The 17786-nt window shown below is 36.4% G+C and overlaps 1 protein-coding gene across 2 annotated transcripts in view; it reads right to left on the reverse strand.

Moving 5' to 3' along the window:
• Positions 1 to 17786, reverse strand: part of NT5DC1 (5'-nucleotidase domain containing 1) — a 137229-nt gene that overhangs the window by 36082 nt on the left and 83361 nt on the right. For both annotated transcript variants that reach the window (XM_027692795.1, XM_027692805.1), the window contains 2 exons: positions 13089 to 13263; positions 8016 to 8113 (listed from right to left, as the gene is read on the reverse strand). In XM_027692795.1, the coding sequence (XP_027548596.1) occupies positions 8016 to 8113; positions 13089 to 13263 (273 nt within the window). The remainder of the gene's footprint in view (positions 1 to 8015; positions 8114 to 13088; positions 13264 to 17786) is intronic.

The following is a 17786-nucleotide window of genomic DNA, read 5'->3' on the forward strand; positions in this document are numbered from 1 at the left end:
AGCTGATAACCAGATACCTTCCATACCAGTTAGGAGGTGCCATCAGTTGAAATCCCAGCACTTGACCCATGCTCCAGGTTTCCAGTGAATTGCCATAGTCAGGCCAACACTGTGCCCTCCGGATAGAAACAGAGACCGAGCTTGGCTGCTCGATTTCTAGCTTCTGATGTGTTGTAAAATGCCTGAGTGAAACCCGTCATTGGCGAGAATTTGTATAAATGATGTGATGACAACCTGGCCTCACAGCACTTCTGAAGTAAATACCAGTAAATCACATTAAAAAAAAAATCCAGATAAACAGAACAAAACACACTCACTCCATTCCTCTTCCTAGGAGAAAAGAATGGCTTCCCTGCCCGTTTGCTAAGAGGGATGTACTGTAAGGGAAAGTTGTCCTTTGGCTACTGCATGGTCTAACTACTACAGAGTCACAACTTGGAGAAATTATACCAGTTTAACTGTGTCACTGGATACACATACCATCAGTCCAAACTGCAGTGTGTCCTTGCATTATTTTACAAAAGGGTTGTAAATGATACACTGCCAATTAGTAATCAAACACATGTCCTCAATTTCTAATTCATTATCTCGATAATAGAACATAAATGTACAAAACATTTGGTTTTTTATGAGGTAATGACCATCAAATATGGTAGTCAAGGACTTTGAAAGCTATCAGAAAAAAATGAAGCTTTATGTCAACATTTTGCAATCATCTGTTAAAAATGTTTTGTGTCTGTCTGTGACTTTAACAGTCTGCTCTGCAAAAGGATGTGTGTGCTGGCCCAACTTTATTTTGCTTTTTACACTTGTTTTAAATACTTACACATAGACTAATTTATGTAAAAACCAAAATCCAGACTGTTACTGTCAACTAATCCTATGCTTAGGAAACATGAAATAAAATTTATTGTTAGAAAGAGATCCTTAACCACAGTCTCCCATCCTCCCTATTCCATGGCTTAATTACAATTGAAGATATCTATTCTCAAATGATTCCCAAAGTGTTGATTTCAAACTACACACAGGTACTGTCTAGCAAACTTTAAAATGATTAAATGGTAAATCCCTTTGATTACAAGCTAACATGTATTGATTTTTGTTTGTCTACAGTGCATTATAATATTGGGAAACCAGAAGTCCCCAAAACAGCTGTTTATACTGTCAGAAAAAAAATCTGTGGCGTACTGATGTAAAGTATCTGTGCAAAGGCAGTACAAAAAGTGGAATAGTTTTAGGCTAAGATCATTTAAACAAAGGGTGGGAGGTGAAACAGTCGTTCAGGGAGCTTGACATTGTAGATTTTAGGAAACACTCTCTGAGCTTCTTCACCGGATGATGAATACCTGTATGAAAACAAAACCTGCTTCATGAGATGAAATTTCTTTGTAAGTGTTTCCCACTGTCAGCCCTACTGGCCTACCCTAGCCTGCTTTTCAGAAAGTGGAGTCAGGCATTGATTATGTTGCCAAAGAGGGTGTCAGATGAAGGAATCACCTCTATAAGGTACTTCCATAATCCATATGGTTTTTCATAATAAAAATTAAAAATGGTCAGATTCTACCTATCATGAAGATCTTTCTATATAATCATCCACATGGAATATTTGCTTAAAAAGAAACTCCTCTTTCTCCAGAAATGATGGATAAAATGAAAATCCTTGGCTGAGGTAAGAGTAGGGAATCATTTCTCAGTGGTGACTTGTGTATAGAACAAGGTATTATACCCCTTTAAACAATGGACCTCCTATTGCCAGCTTAATACAGAACCTGTTTCTGATATTAAAGCATTAAGAGACTCCTGATATTAATGTCATGATCCCTTGAGGCACAAAAAGTTCTAGTTTTGAAAGCTAGAGTACAAAATACCACTATTTATTAGTTAAAATATTTCTTTTTCTTTCCTAAATAGCCAGGAAACACATGGAAAACAGTGCCAATACACTTTAAAGAATTACTAAACAGCATCTCCCTTAAAAAGAATAACATTGCTTTTCAAGGCTATGGGGCACTGTGGGATATTACAACAATATAAGGGCAGTCATTTTAGAAGACATATGGGAAACAGTTACGGACTTTATACCTCTTGAATAATGCAGTCTGCAGCCAGTGCAATCTTTACATGCTACTCTGTCATAAGCTCTGAGCAAAAATGCATTATTTTGTGGCCTCATTTATAGAATATTTTCAAACAGACTGATATGAAGAGTCATCATCTCTAGAATCATGGCAAAAAGCACAGCTGCATTACATAAAGGAACACTCTGAGTCACTGGAGGAGAAGATTAACAGGTTGTCCTTTGCTGGTGCTGTTATTATTCTGTTTGTGCCTACTGAGAGATGTGAGAAGAGGCCCCTTTTGGGCTTCCCCACAAAAGGCTTCCTGAGCCCTCTGTGAAGACAGTGCTGCCTCCCCTGCTGTGGCTGCAGGGCCAGCTGGGAGGCCCAGTTAGTGCATCACACGGGTACATAATTTTAAGCTATGTGTTTGACACATGAGCCTTATTTCTAAAGTCCTCCTTGAGGCAACAGAAGAAGACAGAAAGCAAAGACCTGAAATTCAGAAAACCCCATCAGAGTGAAATCCCTCTTCTCTGTATGTTTCCATGTGCTGCTCTGCTCTGCTCTCCCTTCCCATCCCCTGGCTCTCCCAGACCCTCTCTGATTCATCTTTGTCTTACACACCTGCCCTTGTGCACCTCTACATTTGGGTCAGGAGATTTTCCTTCCCCCCATCTCCTCTGCTGCTCCTGGAAGGAGCAGTGGGCATCTGATCTTCAGTGTTCAGGTATAAAGATGTACTGGGAATCCACATCAAACAACAAAAGAAAAAGTCTTATTTAATCCCTGCAGTGACCTGTGGCCGCAGGAGTTCAGCACAGACCAAATCTATGGAAAATATGAAAGCTTTTGCAGACTGAGGACCACAACCCATCTGAGTAAGGACTCACAGGTGCAACAAAAGGCCAGGTTCCTCTTGGTAGAGTGAGCTCTTCATCAGATATCAAGTCTATGCATGAAAATACCAACAACTGTGCTGTCATGAGCTAAAAGATAAATCTAAAACTATTTTAAATTTAAATTTGAATCTACATTTAAATATAAAGATCTGATGATATAATGCAAGGCAAGATTGGTTAGAAGACATGATGGGAACAATTAACATAGCCAAAAAGAGTAGCTATGCTTTCATGTTTTAACCTCACAGTTTGATGTAAAGAAAATAATTCTTTTCTTATCAAGGTAGCCTTCACTGGGAGAGGTAGTAACTGAAATACCTAGTATACAGCAGTTACAGCGACTATATTGTAGATTGAATTCAATGTGTTTTGGTCAAATATTTAATCAAAATTTTCTAGAGTGGCATTATGTTCTTCAATTGAGTCAATAAGGCAAGACTATTTAAATTATATATATAATAGTGCAATACAATCTGTTTCAAAATTTCCACATTTTTAATATATATTCTACAGTTTTACTAAAGGTCTTATAAAACACAAAAATAAAATATTATTATAAACTATAAAACTGGGTAGTATTTTGGTATTCTTCCAGTGGTAAAGACAGAAATCTCAAATAAAAAGAATTATCTAAAAAGAAGTTATATGCCTTACACATGAAGGAAGGCACTGCCTTCCTGATAACACTCCTCAGGCCTAAAAAGCCTTAGAATATAAATTCAAAAAAATAGTTATATAGGATCAGCCCTCATTCTCCTCTCAGTTCTGCAGCCCATCTTGGCAATAGTCAAGCACAGATGTCACAAAAGATGACAGAAGAAAACTCAAAGAGAACAGACATGGGATCATCACCTTCTGAAGTCTTGCAATCCCTAGTAATCAAGATGGTCTTCAGTCTAAAAGTATATTGTTTTATATCCTGTCCCCTTATTTTCTTTTCTAATTGGTCCTTTCAGCTTATAGAATTTTCCTGTATTCTTGGAAGGCTAGAAAAGAATTACTGAAGGAGGTAAAAAGCTTCTGAAGAGAATTGTTAAAATGTCAGAAATGTCAGTTACCAGAAAATCATAAAAAATTGGAGGACCGAAAGAGTTTCTTAAATTGAAAGCTACATGATGCAGCAGAGGCACCATAAGCTGGACAGAAATTCAAGTTCAGGAATAAGGCAGACAGCCTGGGAATGCAACTGAAAGCAGGCTTTGAAAACCTGAGACTCTCTGCAGGAGGAGAGTGGGTTTGTTTCTCTGGGCATAGGATAAAGGCACCACAATCTCACAGAAATGTGGCATCCACTGACATTCCATCTATAGGATTGTTTTTAGTCTGTACATACATACACACATATACATGAGGATATACATGTGTTTTTAAATATGTGTTGTAAATTCAGACACTGAAACAATCTGTAACACATTTTCAATTTATAAAAAAAAAAACAGATCAGAAAAGACAGTAACTACGTCCGAACTGGAAATAAAATATATATAAGTCTTATTAAAGACCAAGCAGAATTCCCTGTGCATACAGACTTATAGAAGGCTTTGAGGGCATTAAAGGTTATCTTTAGCATTTCCATTATTATTTTGGATTGTAAAAAAATGTATTTGACAACGATCAGAGCTAGCAGTCAAGCTAGTAATTTGATATACATTAACAAGTTATGTGTTAAAGGGAAAGGTCTGTTGTAAAATTTTACAGAAATCTTCATGTGTTGCAGATTATCATACAAGTCACAACTGTATTTTCTGTTTATATTCCTTCAAGTCATTCCATTCATGGAATGATAAATTAAGCTGGATGTAGCTGTTGAAAGCAAAGAAAATCCTTCATTGTCAACAAAGGATTTACACAAACATTTTCAACTTGATCCTTAGATCCTGTAGCTCAAGATATTATTAGTACTTTCAAGAACCATGTGAAGGATTTTCCTGTGTAAAAGAAAATGTAATCTTGTGAATAACAAGATTATGGGATATTTGTATTATGGTAGTAAAGTCTGGGGGTTTTTTATGTATAGCATTGTTCTCACAAATTATGTGCTTTGCTACATAAGTTCCTCCTAATTATAAAAATGGTTTTTCCAGGTAAAAATAAGTGCAGCTGTTCTAAAATCTGTAAAGATATACATAAACTGTTCCTCCGCTTAACAGAATAGTACTTTGAAAGACAATAATGAAAAATTAAATAATTAACTATTGTGCTTTTCAGTGTCCCAGTTCAATAAAATGCAGTCACACAAATCTTTCAGGATTTCAAACAGTATTTTGGTTGCTTTAAATGATGCACATCTTGAAATTCAAATGAAGTAGTGATGCAATTTTAATTGAGCAATTAAAATAATTTTTCATGGTTTCTAAATGGATTAGCTCTAAAATTACTTGTCTACTGAAAAAACACTTCTGCAGAGCAGTTACCCGATATCACATTTCCAGACAATGCCTCCTTTGTCATCTTGTCCTGTTTCTCGTTCTCCTTCAAATGTTTACTGAACACAGTTGCCTTTTGAACTCATTTACTGAAAAGAATTTATACGTCTGTTTAGTACTGTTCAAAACCTTACCTTTAGTAAATCTGCAGCAGAATTCCTGTTACAGATAAATAACATTTAACTCCAGAACACAATGCAACACTTGGAGCGTTTGAAATTAAGAACACATTCCATATTTTGTGTCTTATCCTTAAGCCCATTTATAACACAATTCCCTTGGAATAGAAGGAATTACGGTATCATTAGGAATTTACTGCAGCTCAGAACTACCGATGGATTGAAGAACATGGCTGAAACTTAGACTTGGAGAAATGGACAGCAATGATAAGCAGTTACCTCAGCTCATTTTCTGCAACACATTTCTCCATGGAACAAGCTTTCTTTCACCTACTGAAGCTTTTTTCCCCCTAAATTACACTAGCAAAAGCTTGTGCTTAAAGAAAATATTTACTATGATGTTCACCTATAGATCTTTCCTTATTCAAAGTAAAAATAAGGAAATTTTCTCTCCCTGATGTGAAGCACAGTGGCCAAACTCTTCTGCTGGAAATCTATAACAGCAAAAAGAGGACAGAAACTAGAAACTGAAATTCTGAATTTTCAGTGGTTCTGATATGAAAGAAAGCCTTAAAAAAATTCTGGAAACTGGAAAACTGCTCCCCCTAAATGTATTAGAAGCTTCACTGTATCCTGTTTCAGAAATTAAATGTGTTCCTAGCTATCCGGGGTGACTGGGAAACTATCAGTGACTACTCTGAAGTTATATGGTTGTTGTGAGGAACGCAGAGGGAGGGCAGCAAAATATACATTATTCCATGCATTTTCTCATATAAATGCTCCTATTTTTGTGGTTTAAACTTCACATACTCTTAAACAAGCTCTTCGCTGCTTCAAAACATGTCTCTAAAAGCCTGTCCTATGTGCATAATTCTTTGCTTTGAATGTTCTGGTTGGTCTTTCAGAAGAAACTAGTTACTGTCAATTGAATATAATTATATTAAAAAATATCCACTCTGAGCCTAGTTGTTTCAACAAATTATTTATCTGATGATTGCTTTAGTTATGTTTGTGTCCCTTATCTGTTTAGATAGTGAGGTGTTCAGAACTACATTTTATTTTGCATTTATAAGGTATTCATGTAACGAGTGATCGACTGTTATGTGAGCCCTTTTGCAGTGCCAAGATATAAAGTGAGTGAAAAGCACTAAGTTAATAGGAGGATTCCAGGGAATGCTATTCCTGTTTAAAAGCATGAGAAAGAGACAGCTTCGTGAAAATTGGTCCTTACAATCTAATATGGTGATTAAGCCAATGCTACACAAAATGGAGACAGTAACTTGGTCTCCTTCCTCTATTCTGCTCTTATTTGCATGAAAAACCCCAATGTATTTTGGAGCTTTTTCGCTGTCTATTAAATTTATTGAAACTAGCCAACGGGTTTAAAAGTTGCTGGCTGGATTATTGACAGAGTGACACAGCAGGATTTCCTCAGGAAGTCAGGCTTATCAGACTGTTTAAAGTAATAAAAAATGAACTACATTTAATTTTCAATTTGCATTGTATGAAACTAAATAAAATGATTGCAGAACTGACCCTTTTTCACTCTTTATGATTTTACTCCCCTCCCTCCTTTCATATGAATAGTTTCAATTTCCCTTCTGAGATTATTTTTTCTCAGATTGTCAGCTTGGCAACTATTTGAACTAATTCTTTAAAAATCATACAAGATATTTCTTACTTATTTTCCTATATAAATATGTGAAACATTAAAAGGTAGTTTCAGTATATTTTTCTGTGGCTTGTTTTAGTTTTACTGTAAAAGTTCCAGAAAGAGAATTTCTTTTGGGCTGGAATGCTGGCTTTTCTGTCAAAAAATGATAAAATATGGTTCAATATATGCTGCCTTATGCTATTTTGGATATAAGGTTAATTTTCAGGTAACACTTAATCATACAGGTATTTACCAAAATACGGAAAAATTAACTATCTTCAGCCACATTACTATTGTTATTTGTAGTTCAACAAACACTGTTCTTATAAAACTCTTATGTTACAACCTTAATTACCTAATAGACAACATTACCAAATGTGTCAGATTGTTTTAATTAAATTGAGTATAGGGGTACTTCCTTTTCACCTACTCTGTCATTATTTAGCCAAAGAAAACACATTTAATACTGTTGGATTTCCATCATAAATCCTTTCCTTCAGTTTTGCAGTTTTATTTGTACCATTCTCTGAATTTCCTTTAAATTCTTTAAATATTTCTGGTATATTTTTTCTGATAACAAAATTTAATTTTAGGTGCATGACCTTGTCATTACAATAAAGAAGAGGATTCTTTTTCATAAATATGCAATATCTGAGCACCAATGTAATTTTAATTACTGTCACAGCTCTGCCTTTTAAATGTCTTCAGCAGTGAAATTCTTAATTTCTCAGTGCTCTTCAGCCTTAACAGAATGCTAAGAGCATAGAGTTCACTTTCCACCTTCATGCCAGCTGTTTCGTTGCCTTATTTCTCTTTTTTTTTCATAAAGGTAAGCAGATGAGAAGAGCTGAACTTACCAAGGGTTCGGAAAGGTCTTTGGTTTGGTGTATGGGAGAAGAAACCAGGTTTCAAAGCATTTGTGATCAAAATGTCAAAATACTCTTCAAAATCATTCCTAGAAAGTAAAGGAAATTTGATTAGTTAAACTAATGAATTAGCTAACTACTAAATACTCTTTAAGACTTAAGAAAATATCAAAGCACTTCTTTAAGGCACTTGCTTCTATCACATTTTTTTCCCCAATGCTTGTTCCATGTCACTATTGCCCTTCTTTTCCTGAGGTTGTCAAAAGGAAGTCAAACTCACAGTGCTGTATCTTTGAGATCACTTATTATTAGTAAAAAGACGTTCCTCGATCTCAGGAGAACATGTAATAGATGACATATCTTAATTTCAGATGGCAACATATGCATAGATATACACAGAAAGATATAAATGAGGGACTTTCTTCACAAAGAAGAATATATGAAGTGATGGGATAGGAAGCAACTGAAATCACTTAAACACAGGTGCTTATATGGTTGGTATCCATAATGTAGGTATGCACAGGTCTCATGGGTATCTAAGATGCCACTGGCAGACAACAGAGATCTAATTAACCGAGCCAATGAAGTCAGTGAAGTGTGATTTCACATACCCTAAAGTTGAAATGCCATTTTGATAGCTGAACTCCTTCTTCAGACTCCAGTGGCTGATCTCACTAAATCCCTGCTGGTTACAGGGAGGTTAGACGTTAGGTGTTACAAATAAACACCTACCAACTTTGAGTCTTAATCTGCCAGCTGAATCCCATTACTAAATTCAGGTTTTTCAAAGCTCATTAGATCCCTATAAACAAATTGGTATCTGAACTGTGGAAATCCCATCAATTTAAATGGGATTGAATGTTTCAGCATGGTACGTAAGAAAACATAAACATTCCTCCTCTATGATGTGTTTTATTTTATTAGAATTGTTTCATTGCTTAGGTGATTTTATTACCTATAACATACAAAAATGATGGATACTCTTGCATGGAACAAAGAAATCACAGATGGCAAGTTGAGGATGGCCATAGGCACTGACATGCTGTATTGGGTCTGGCTGAGCTGGAGTTCATTTCCTCATAGTAGCACTCACAGTGCTGTGCTTTGCTTGGTAGCTAGAAGGGCATTAATAACACACCAGTGTTTTGGCTACTGCTGAGCACAGCATCAGCACTGTAACATTCCTTCCTCAATCGAGGGCAAGATCCTGGGAGGGGACACAAGTAAGCCAGCTGACCCAAACTAACCAAAGGGGTATTCCAGACCATGTGACGTCAGCTCAGATATAAAAGCTAAGGCAAGGAGCAGGAAGGGGGGCATTAATTGTCTCCAATGGCTGCCTGCTGAGGAACTGTTACCCATGCTGAAGCCCTGCTTCTCAGAGGTGGCCGACCATGGCTGCTCATGGGAAGTAGAGAATAACCGTGTTATCCTTCGCTTTTGCTTGAAATAAACTGCCTTATCCCAACCCACAAGTTGTTTTCCACCTTACTCTCTCCCCTGTCTGGCTGGGAAGGGGAGTGATAGAGTGGCAGGGTGGGCACCCGGCTTCCAGCCAAGGTCAACCCGCCACACATGCTATCAGCAGCAGAGGAAGTTTGCTGGAAGTAAACTAGCTAACTGTGTCACTTTCAAAAAATCCACAATCCTACATGGGATTGAGATATCTTAACGCAAAAACTGAATGCTCTCCCTATGAGCTTATCTTCAAGCTTTTGTTTTGTGCTCAAAATTACATTCCACCCTTAAAATAAAAGTCCTTTAAATTTCCTTCCTCTAATTAAATTTTAGCTTTGTCTGTTTTTCTCCATTTGTGACCATATGCGAACCTTTACCTTTTTGAAAGAAGCAACATCAAATATGACAATGGTATGTTTTAAAAATGTGCTTCTGTGTGGAAAATTCCAGAAGCTGAGTGAACAGGCATGGCTCTTCTGTCTTTAGGTGAAAAGTATTGATGGAGATAAACTTTTCAAATTAGCATACAGTGCAAATAATGCTTCCATAGGGATGTTAAGCTTGAACTTGTAAAATAAAGCAAGCACTTCAGGAGCACAATGGAGAACAAGTAGCAAGTGAGAAGATGAGAGGAAATGGCCTCAAGTTGCATCAGAGGAGGTTTAGATTAGATATTAGGAAAAATTTCTTCACAGAAAGGGTGGTCAGACACTGGAACAGGCTGCCCATGGAAGTGATGGAACCACCATCCCTGGAAGTGTTCAGATAATGTGTGGATGTGCCACTTGGTGATACGGCTTAGCTGTGAACACAGAAGTGCTTGGTTAACACTTGGACTCGATCTTATAGGTCTTTTCCAACTTAAATGACTGTATGATTCCATGATTTGTGGGAACAGTGGTAAGTGCTTCGTATAAAAAAATTTGAAACAGAACAAACAGAGTTTTCAAAAGATTTCTTAACTTTTTATTGCTCTGTTGTAGAAAAAACTATGTTTTGTGTGAGGAAATGGGTTATCTGTGGCCTTTTTTGAAACATATTAAATCTCATGTACAAAGCTACTGGTTTTATGAGAGACGTGTTACATTACTATGTAACAATACACATAAATCAAATCTGTTCCAGTTACTACCTGGTAGAGTGGCCCGTGGTTACAGTAAACAGCTAAGACAAAGGGTAGGATGTATCTCACATAACTTTAACCATCTAAAAATTGCACACTGAATTCACAGACAGTGATTGACAGAGCCAATGGAGAAACAGTCACATTCTTAGAAGGTAATTCACCCCACTCATTTCAGACATAATTCTACAATGCAGAATGAATTGTCAAGGATATGCCCAGTGTTTTCTCTCCAGTAACCACAGAGGGAAACAAAACGACCAGCTTCAAAAAATGTTCAGCTTTTAGATGGCTAACATTCCTGAAAAGGTGAAATGACTCCTCACTTCAGTGACTATGTGATGATTGACTCATCCTTAGGTGTGCTCCTGACAACACTTAAACATTCAGTTAAGCAGACAAACATTCTCATGATAGATAAGACTGAAAAGACACACCATGATGCTCCTTGTGTGAATGAACTGGCCATTGCTTCTGTAGGTTTACATGCCTTATACACTGGTCCCAGCAGTACGTGTGTGGTCTGGCTGGAAAACAGTCCTAATTTTATTTCAAAATGAAATTTTCTCTTACACTTCCTCTCCCTACCAAAATGCCTTTTTGGCTAAGGACAATTTGGCCAGATGAACACAACTGGGATATTTTGATTATTAAATGGGTAAATGATACACTCAAGCATGAATTTCCCAGCACAGATTTTATGAAGACAATAATTTCTTAGCCAAGAAGGAACTTCTTAAAAAAGTGCAAAAAAGTAAACAGCTACAAGGTAAGGATATTAGGAGTAGGAGGCTAAAATTTTACATGCATCTCTGTTTATCATTAGGGTTTTTTAGTTATTACTATACAGTTTTGGACTTCTCAGTATCATATTGATTAACTGAAAGAACCAGGAATAGAAACTAATAAAGGACTACGTAGATGCAATTAGTAAGGGCTGATGTGAAGAATAAAATGCAGTTAGCCTGGTCAAATTAAAGTTAAGGGCAGAGATAATAGGTGTGAACCTAAACTATATTCCAGTACAGCAAAAAGCAGCACAGGTAAGTAGAGTCTTTTTGTCCGATACAAGAGGCATGGAACAAACAAAACTAATAAAAGCTTAGATTTTTAGGAAAAAACTCCGCTTCAGTAATGTCTAATGGACAGTGGAGTACTCCAGAAAACACTTGGAAGCCACACTGCATGAGTCACTGGAAAACACGATTGTAAGAAATACCACAGAACATCCTACATTTATGTGGAAAGAGAGAGTGATGCAATATCCTTCTAGCAGAACATCTCTTTCTATCTTTTGAAAGGCAATTGATCGGCTCTGATACCTTACTTATTGTGTTCCAGCAGGATTTCTACAGCTGCCTGAAACAGCTGAAACACTATTCACCAAGGAAAAGAAAGTCAAATTCAGTATATGAGGCCAAGAAGTTACTTTTATATCGAATTTTCATTTAGAAAACAGCTGGTCTACACAAAAGAGTTAATTCACAGGCATCTTACTCATAAGAAGAACTGCTTTTTGTGAGGACGTAGATTTGCCCCTCAAACGAGTAAGTATAATGTTCATGTGAGGCAGTGAGAATTGGCACAGCTGATGCTTCATTTAGCATTTAGCCTAGAGAGTACAAAAGGGAAGTGATACTGGCAGGACTGGTTTTGGAGGATAGCTCTGTTTTTTACCTTACCACCTGTTTTCTTACTGTGTTGCTGTATTCACTCTGCTGATCCCTGGCATATCCTGTGTTAGCCAATGTTGGCTCACATTGAAATACATTGTTTCTTAGATTAATAATAAATTATTAGTCTCACCCTGTCACCCACCTAACTATTTGCATCACTGATTAATTTTTTTCTAGGTGTGTAAGTGATGGTTCTACTGAATTTAACTGAATTTGACCTGATCAGTCATGTTCTTTACCTTACACTAAAAACAGCTGTTGTGATCAGCAACTACAATTTCAACTAGGTGCCAAGTGCAATGAACTGCCTGTTTTATCTTTTCTACTGTGATCTGTAAATGCACATTTCTCACACACAGCCATCTTCTGGAAACCACCAATGGAAGAAGTATTTGTAAGCTTTTCCTGCGGATTTACTACAGGGAAATGACATAGTATAAGCTGCACTTACTGCTGGAGAAGCACAGAAAGGAAGTGGCTTAAATAAGACAGTCTAGCAAAAGTTTATGATAAAACTGGGATTCAGATGATGTACTGCGTGTTGGCCTGACATATTCAATCCCATAGTGATGCCCTCAAAAAGATGCAGCATCTAAGTGTGCTGTGAGTCAGATACAGCTCACAGGCTCAGAGATGCACTATTTTGTCTTGGCTACCCTGTCACACTTTACCAGAGAGGGGCCCACCAGAAATCTCAGAACCAAATAATTCACAATACATTAAGAAACTCCAATTAGCTTCCAATAGCTCAGGCTTATCTCCAGTTGCTGTCTGGCAGATATAATTTGAAATGGACTTTGCACTTACCCAAGAACATGTTCACACAGGAGCCTGCAATAGTCACTGTGAGAACTTGTAATTAATAGCAGAATCTTCCCAGCATTTTTCAGTTGTTTCAGCCACTTTTTTACAGACTCTGGACATCTCTGTAAATATTTGTCTGGATGATTTTTCACTTCTGGGAAATATGTCCCACAGTCTTCTAAAAAAATTAAAACATAATTACGTTATCCAATCCTGCTCACAAAACCACTTAATCCACACAATAAATATCCTTTTATGTGCAGACAAGAAATTTAAAAAAGGTAAAGAAAAGTTTACAATTTTCCCTGGGCTGTAACGCAATATTAACCAAAAAACCCAATCAAACCAAGAGGATATGCTGTAGCACAAATAAATTTGCATGACTTTTCTCTTTCATTATGGAATTATCATAGTCATTTTGCTTGATGTTCTTTTGCTCATAACAGTTAATAATATAGAATTTACAGATTATAGTTTTATGCAGGAAATAATTATTTCTTGTTGTCTTTGCTCAACTTTTGGATCCTCAATTCGTGATTGTAAAATGAGTTTACTGTTTAGACAGTGGTAACGACCTGAAATTCCCAAGAACACCTTTCAGTTACTTCTGACACTTTTGTTTAGCACTGTATGATCAATAACATTCATTTTGTAATTTTTGCATGTTTCACCAATAGCACTTTATCTATGAAAGACTGATAAAACTGGCAAAGATTCATTAGTATTTCAAATACTAGGAACAGATGCAAAAACCCCCTGAATTCCAATTCCAGCTTCAATAATGTTCTTTTTGCCAAATAGAGCTGCAATAGAATTTTGCAAATACACTTGGAATGTAAGATTTCTACAAGTGTACGACAACACTAACTTGGCAGTAAAAGTTACCTATTCATTTAAGTCAGCAATAAATATTTATCTTGTTATAGCCCATAGTTGCTTTACCAAGATTTCAAATTAAACTTACCTATGTATTTCCTCTGTGCTCAAACCCTCTATAACAAAACTGTCAAGCTAGTTAAAGGTTTAAAAAGAAATATAATAATTGTAGAGACAGAAATGATACCAAGTATTTGGCTCTCAGTCTGTCTGTGTTATAGTATAATGAACATCATCGTAGATTATTTTTCTTCCAGCACTTGTTCTATATGCAACTGTCTGTGGTCAACTTTGCTGAATGATTTAATAAATCCCAGACATTACTTAGCCTTCTGGTATGTGAGTAATGCTGTTCTGTAGTTTGAAAAAATAAGATTTAAACCACTTGAACTTTAGCTATTTAATGAAAGAGAACATGTATGTTTGAACCAGTAGTATCAAAGAAAGACTGAAAGATGCTGGGTGCTAAACATAACACTCTTTCATACATTACACAATCAAACATCTATAGATGGCAGGGAACAAAAGTCTTCCAAAAGAAGTTTCAAATTGGCTGTTATCCCTGCAACTAGACAGAAGCAAAAATGTATTATTCTGTATTACGACTTGACAGATTTCTTCCAAAAAAGTGGACTACTATATCTGAGGAAAGTCTCAAACAAAATCTCCCAACTCACAACCAGGTCACTATTCCAGTTCTTCATTGTATTTAGGTCAGGCTGTGTAACAGCATGTACCAGTGGAATATGAGCCTGTTCCTGCAGCCGGCATTATGGGATGCCATGACATTTGCCTTGAGAGCTAGCCAAGAACAATGATTTTTTTGATTAAACAAAGCAGGTTGACGAAGGAAGGTTTCCTGTTGTGTTTTCCCTCCTTCTTTCCTGGGGCATGAATATTGTTTGGGATGAGCAATAGAGTTTCTAGGAGCAGAAACTGCATTTTTTTTTCAGTATTATCATTAGTAATTATATTTTATATGCTATGCTATGACAATTTTTCTTCTTTGGTGTTTTGGAAAGCACACAACATTAGATGAGAAAGAAGGGGGACACAAACAAAGCAGGTTTGGCATTAACTCTCACAGGTTCAAACAATTAAAAGAAAGATGGCATGGTTCATTTATATAACCACTGACCTACACTCTTTTTACTCTCAAACAAAAAGATGTGTTTTATATGGACTTTACTCTTGGACACTCTGTTTTTCTTTCCTTATGAAGTGCCTTCCATCCTCCATGACCATTCTTTGATGCTCAATTTAAAGACTTGGAGTTAATTTAATCAACACTGTCCTCTTTGTCCAAAATCCGTGCAATATCTTCTATGTGATAAATTTATTATATTTGGCCTTTGAATACCATCTGCACTGGAAAAGGCCAACAACTCTGGATTCAACACAGGAGCTGAAAGAGAGTCTTATTCTGGCTTTCTATCCAGGCCTTGAAGCCCAGTTGTTCATTGAAGACAAGCAATGAATCAGTTCTTGACACTGGGATCTGAAGTTTGCCTCTGGGCTGTTTGCCATATTAGGCAGAGGTAGCTCAGAAGAACCCTCATTAAAGCATACTCTACTGTAATTAGGCAAGCATGGCCCAGGAAAGTAGAGTTTGACTTAATTCCTAACATACCTACTGCATCTGGTGAAGACAGTTTGGTGGAATACATACTCATATCTGTAAATGAGTTTAACCACCAAAACTTGCAAGATTTGATTGAAAGCCAAATAAAAGCTGAAAAACTTGCTTGTTTTGAGGAGTACAGAAGAGCCACAGGCATCTTGTTGGCAAAAAATGTGGAAGCTTTAACGTGATGGAGAAATAGCATCATGTCAAGACTTCAAAATAAATGGAATTATTTCCTAATGACAAAGTAAGCATTGTTTTCCCAGTATGCCATATGCTGCACTTTGTTTTTCTATATCAGGCAAACCATAAAAATCAGAAGAAAACTCTATCAAGCAAAGCATCAGTGAGAAATCAGAAAAGAATTAATTGTACCAGAGCCAACAGAGGAAAGGCAAAAGTGAGTTAATTGTAATAAGAATGACTTCTATGCAACTTGCATACAGCTTCACTCTTGAAAAAGAAAATAGTAATTCTTCAGAAAAGCATCATTCTTGAGAAATAAGAACTTTATCTTCTTATTTCTTAAGAAATAAGAAATTTCTCATTTCTCATTTCTCAAATTTGCCATTTGGCAAAATACTCTTAAAAATGAAACTATACGCACACTTTAGAAGTTTGGTTGGTCCACCAATTCACCGCATCAAAATGAGGGACTTCTTGTCACCACCAGATCTACAACTGACAGTTTGCTATCAGTACAGTGACTAAAATGAAATCTCTACATTTTTGTCTCTCTGTTTTATGAATATCACTTAACATACACCTTCATGGACCTTGACATGTATTAATGCGTACCCACAAATCAGTGGAAACAAAACAGTAACAAAACAACTGTCCCAACTTTCACCTCAAAGTCTGTTGTTTGCAGTTACCTTCAAGCATGTCAAAGCCTACACGAGTAATCTCTGGCTCTTTGGCAGTGTGAACACTTACTATATGAGAAAGTATTTAATAAATAAAATTGAAACAAGAAGACCATGATAATCAACATAACAATCAATGTATTTACCCCCTGTGATTTTATGAGAAAATCCAATGACATGGAGCAGGAAATCAAAATCTAAGCATTTTATGCACAGCTTTGGAATTTATTACATATATATATGTTGCCATGGAGCAAATGCAATTTTTTCAATTTCCATTCTTGTTACTAAACAACTTGGAGTTTATCTGAAATCTCTGAAATACAGCCTGGGATAGCAAATTATCAACTAGCCTCCGTAGGCACTTATAATCATCTTCCAAATACACTTTCAAAAATAATAATTGCCTTTGCAGTCCATCAAGTATCCTTTCAGAAAAATATATTTCCTTTTAAAGCAGAAGATAGAAATATAAGCAATTAAAATGAGTTGTCTAGAACTGCTACATATTAAAGTCCAGCCAAAACCTCTAATCAGGTTGACATCCTGTTGTATTTTCAAAGCAATATAATTTATTTCTTCTATGTATATTATCAGAGGCTCCCTTAGTGTCCAGTTTGGAGTTTATTTTTTCTTGTATCATCTGACCTGATAATTTAATCAGGATGTTCTTTGCACAGTCTTGCCATGCAGTTTAATTGCACCTAATATAGTTGTGATGGCAAGTGTGATGGGGATTATATACAGCTGGGAATGCAGAACCCCCAGACCAAACTCAGAAAGAACCTGTACAATGCTTGTCATGACTTCCAGCACAGACAATAATCTAGTCCTTAATCCAACCGCCCTATTCTACTACAGTTGCAAAATTACTTTATTGAAGTATGCAGTTCGATGTTTTAATATAATACCTGTATTTGTGGAAAAAATAATTATGGATTTCTCCTGTGCTCTGTATTATACCACTTCTCCTTGGCAGTTTACACCTTCTGGCTCTGGACTCCTTTGGACTCAATGTCTGTAAATCTGCACTGCCAGGACACTGCAGTTTTCATCCCTTAACTATTATCTGGATCATAAAATGGGCAAATGTTCAAGAGGCACGTTTCTGGCAAGATTTCAGTCCAGAACTAAAACACAGGAACACAGAGAATTTTTGAATATTGTCACTGCTTCTAAGGGGCACCTACTTGATTGAATTAAAAGTAATTTATCCGCTACTTACACGATTTAGCTAAGCAGAGAGGTATGAGGCTGAAAAAAAGTCCCTAGCATTCAGCCAAGAAAAATAAACTTTCAGCTGCCAATTAGTAGCTTGTATTTAGTGGCTTTAAC

The sequence above is a fragment of the Neopelma chrysocephalum genome, unplaced genomic scaffold (assembly GCF_003984885.1).
Source record: "Neopelma chrysocephalum unplaced genomic scaffold, ASM398488v2 Primary Assembly neopelma1_23, whole genome shotgun sequence".
NCBI classification, from domain to species: Eukaryota; Metazoa; Chordata; class Aves; order Passeriformes; family Pipridae; genus Neopelma; species Neopelma chrysocephalum.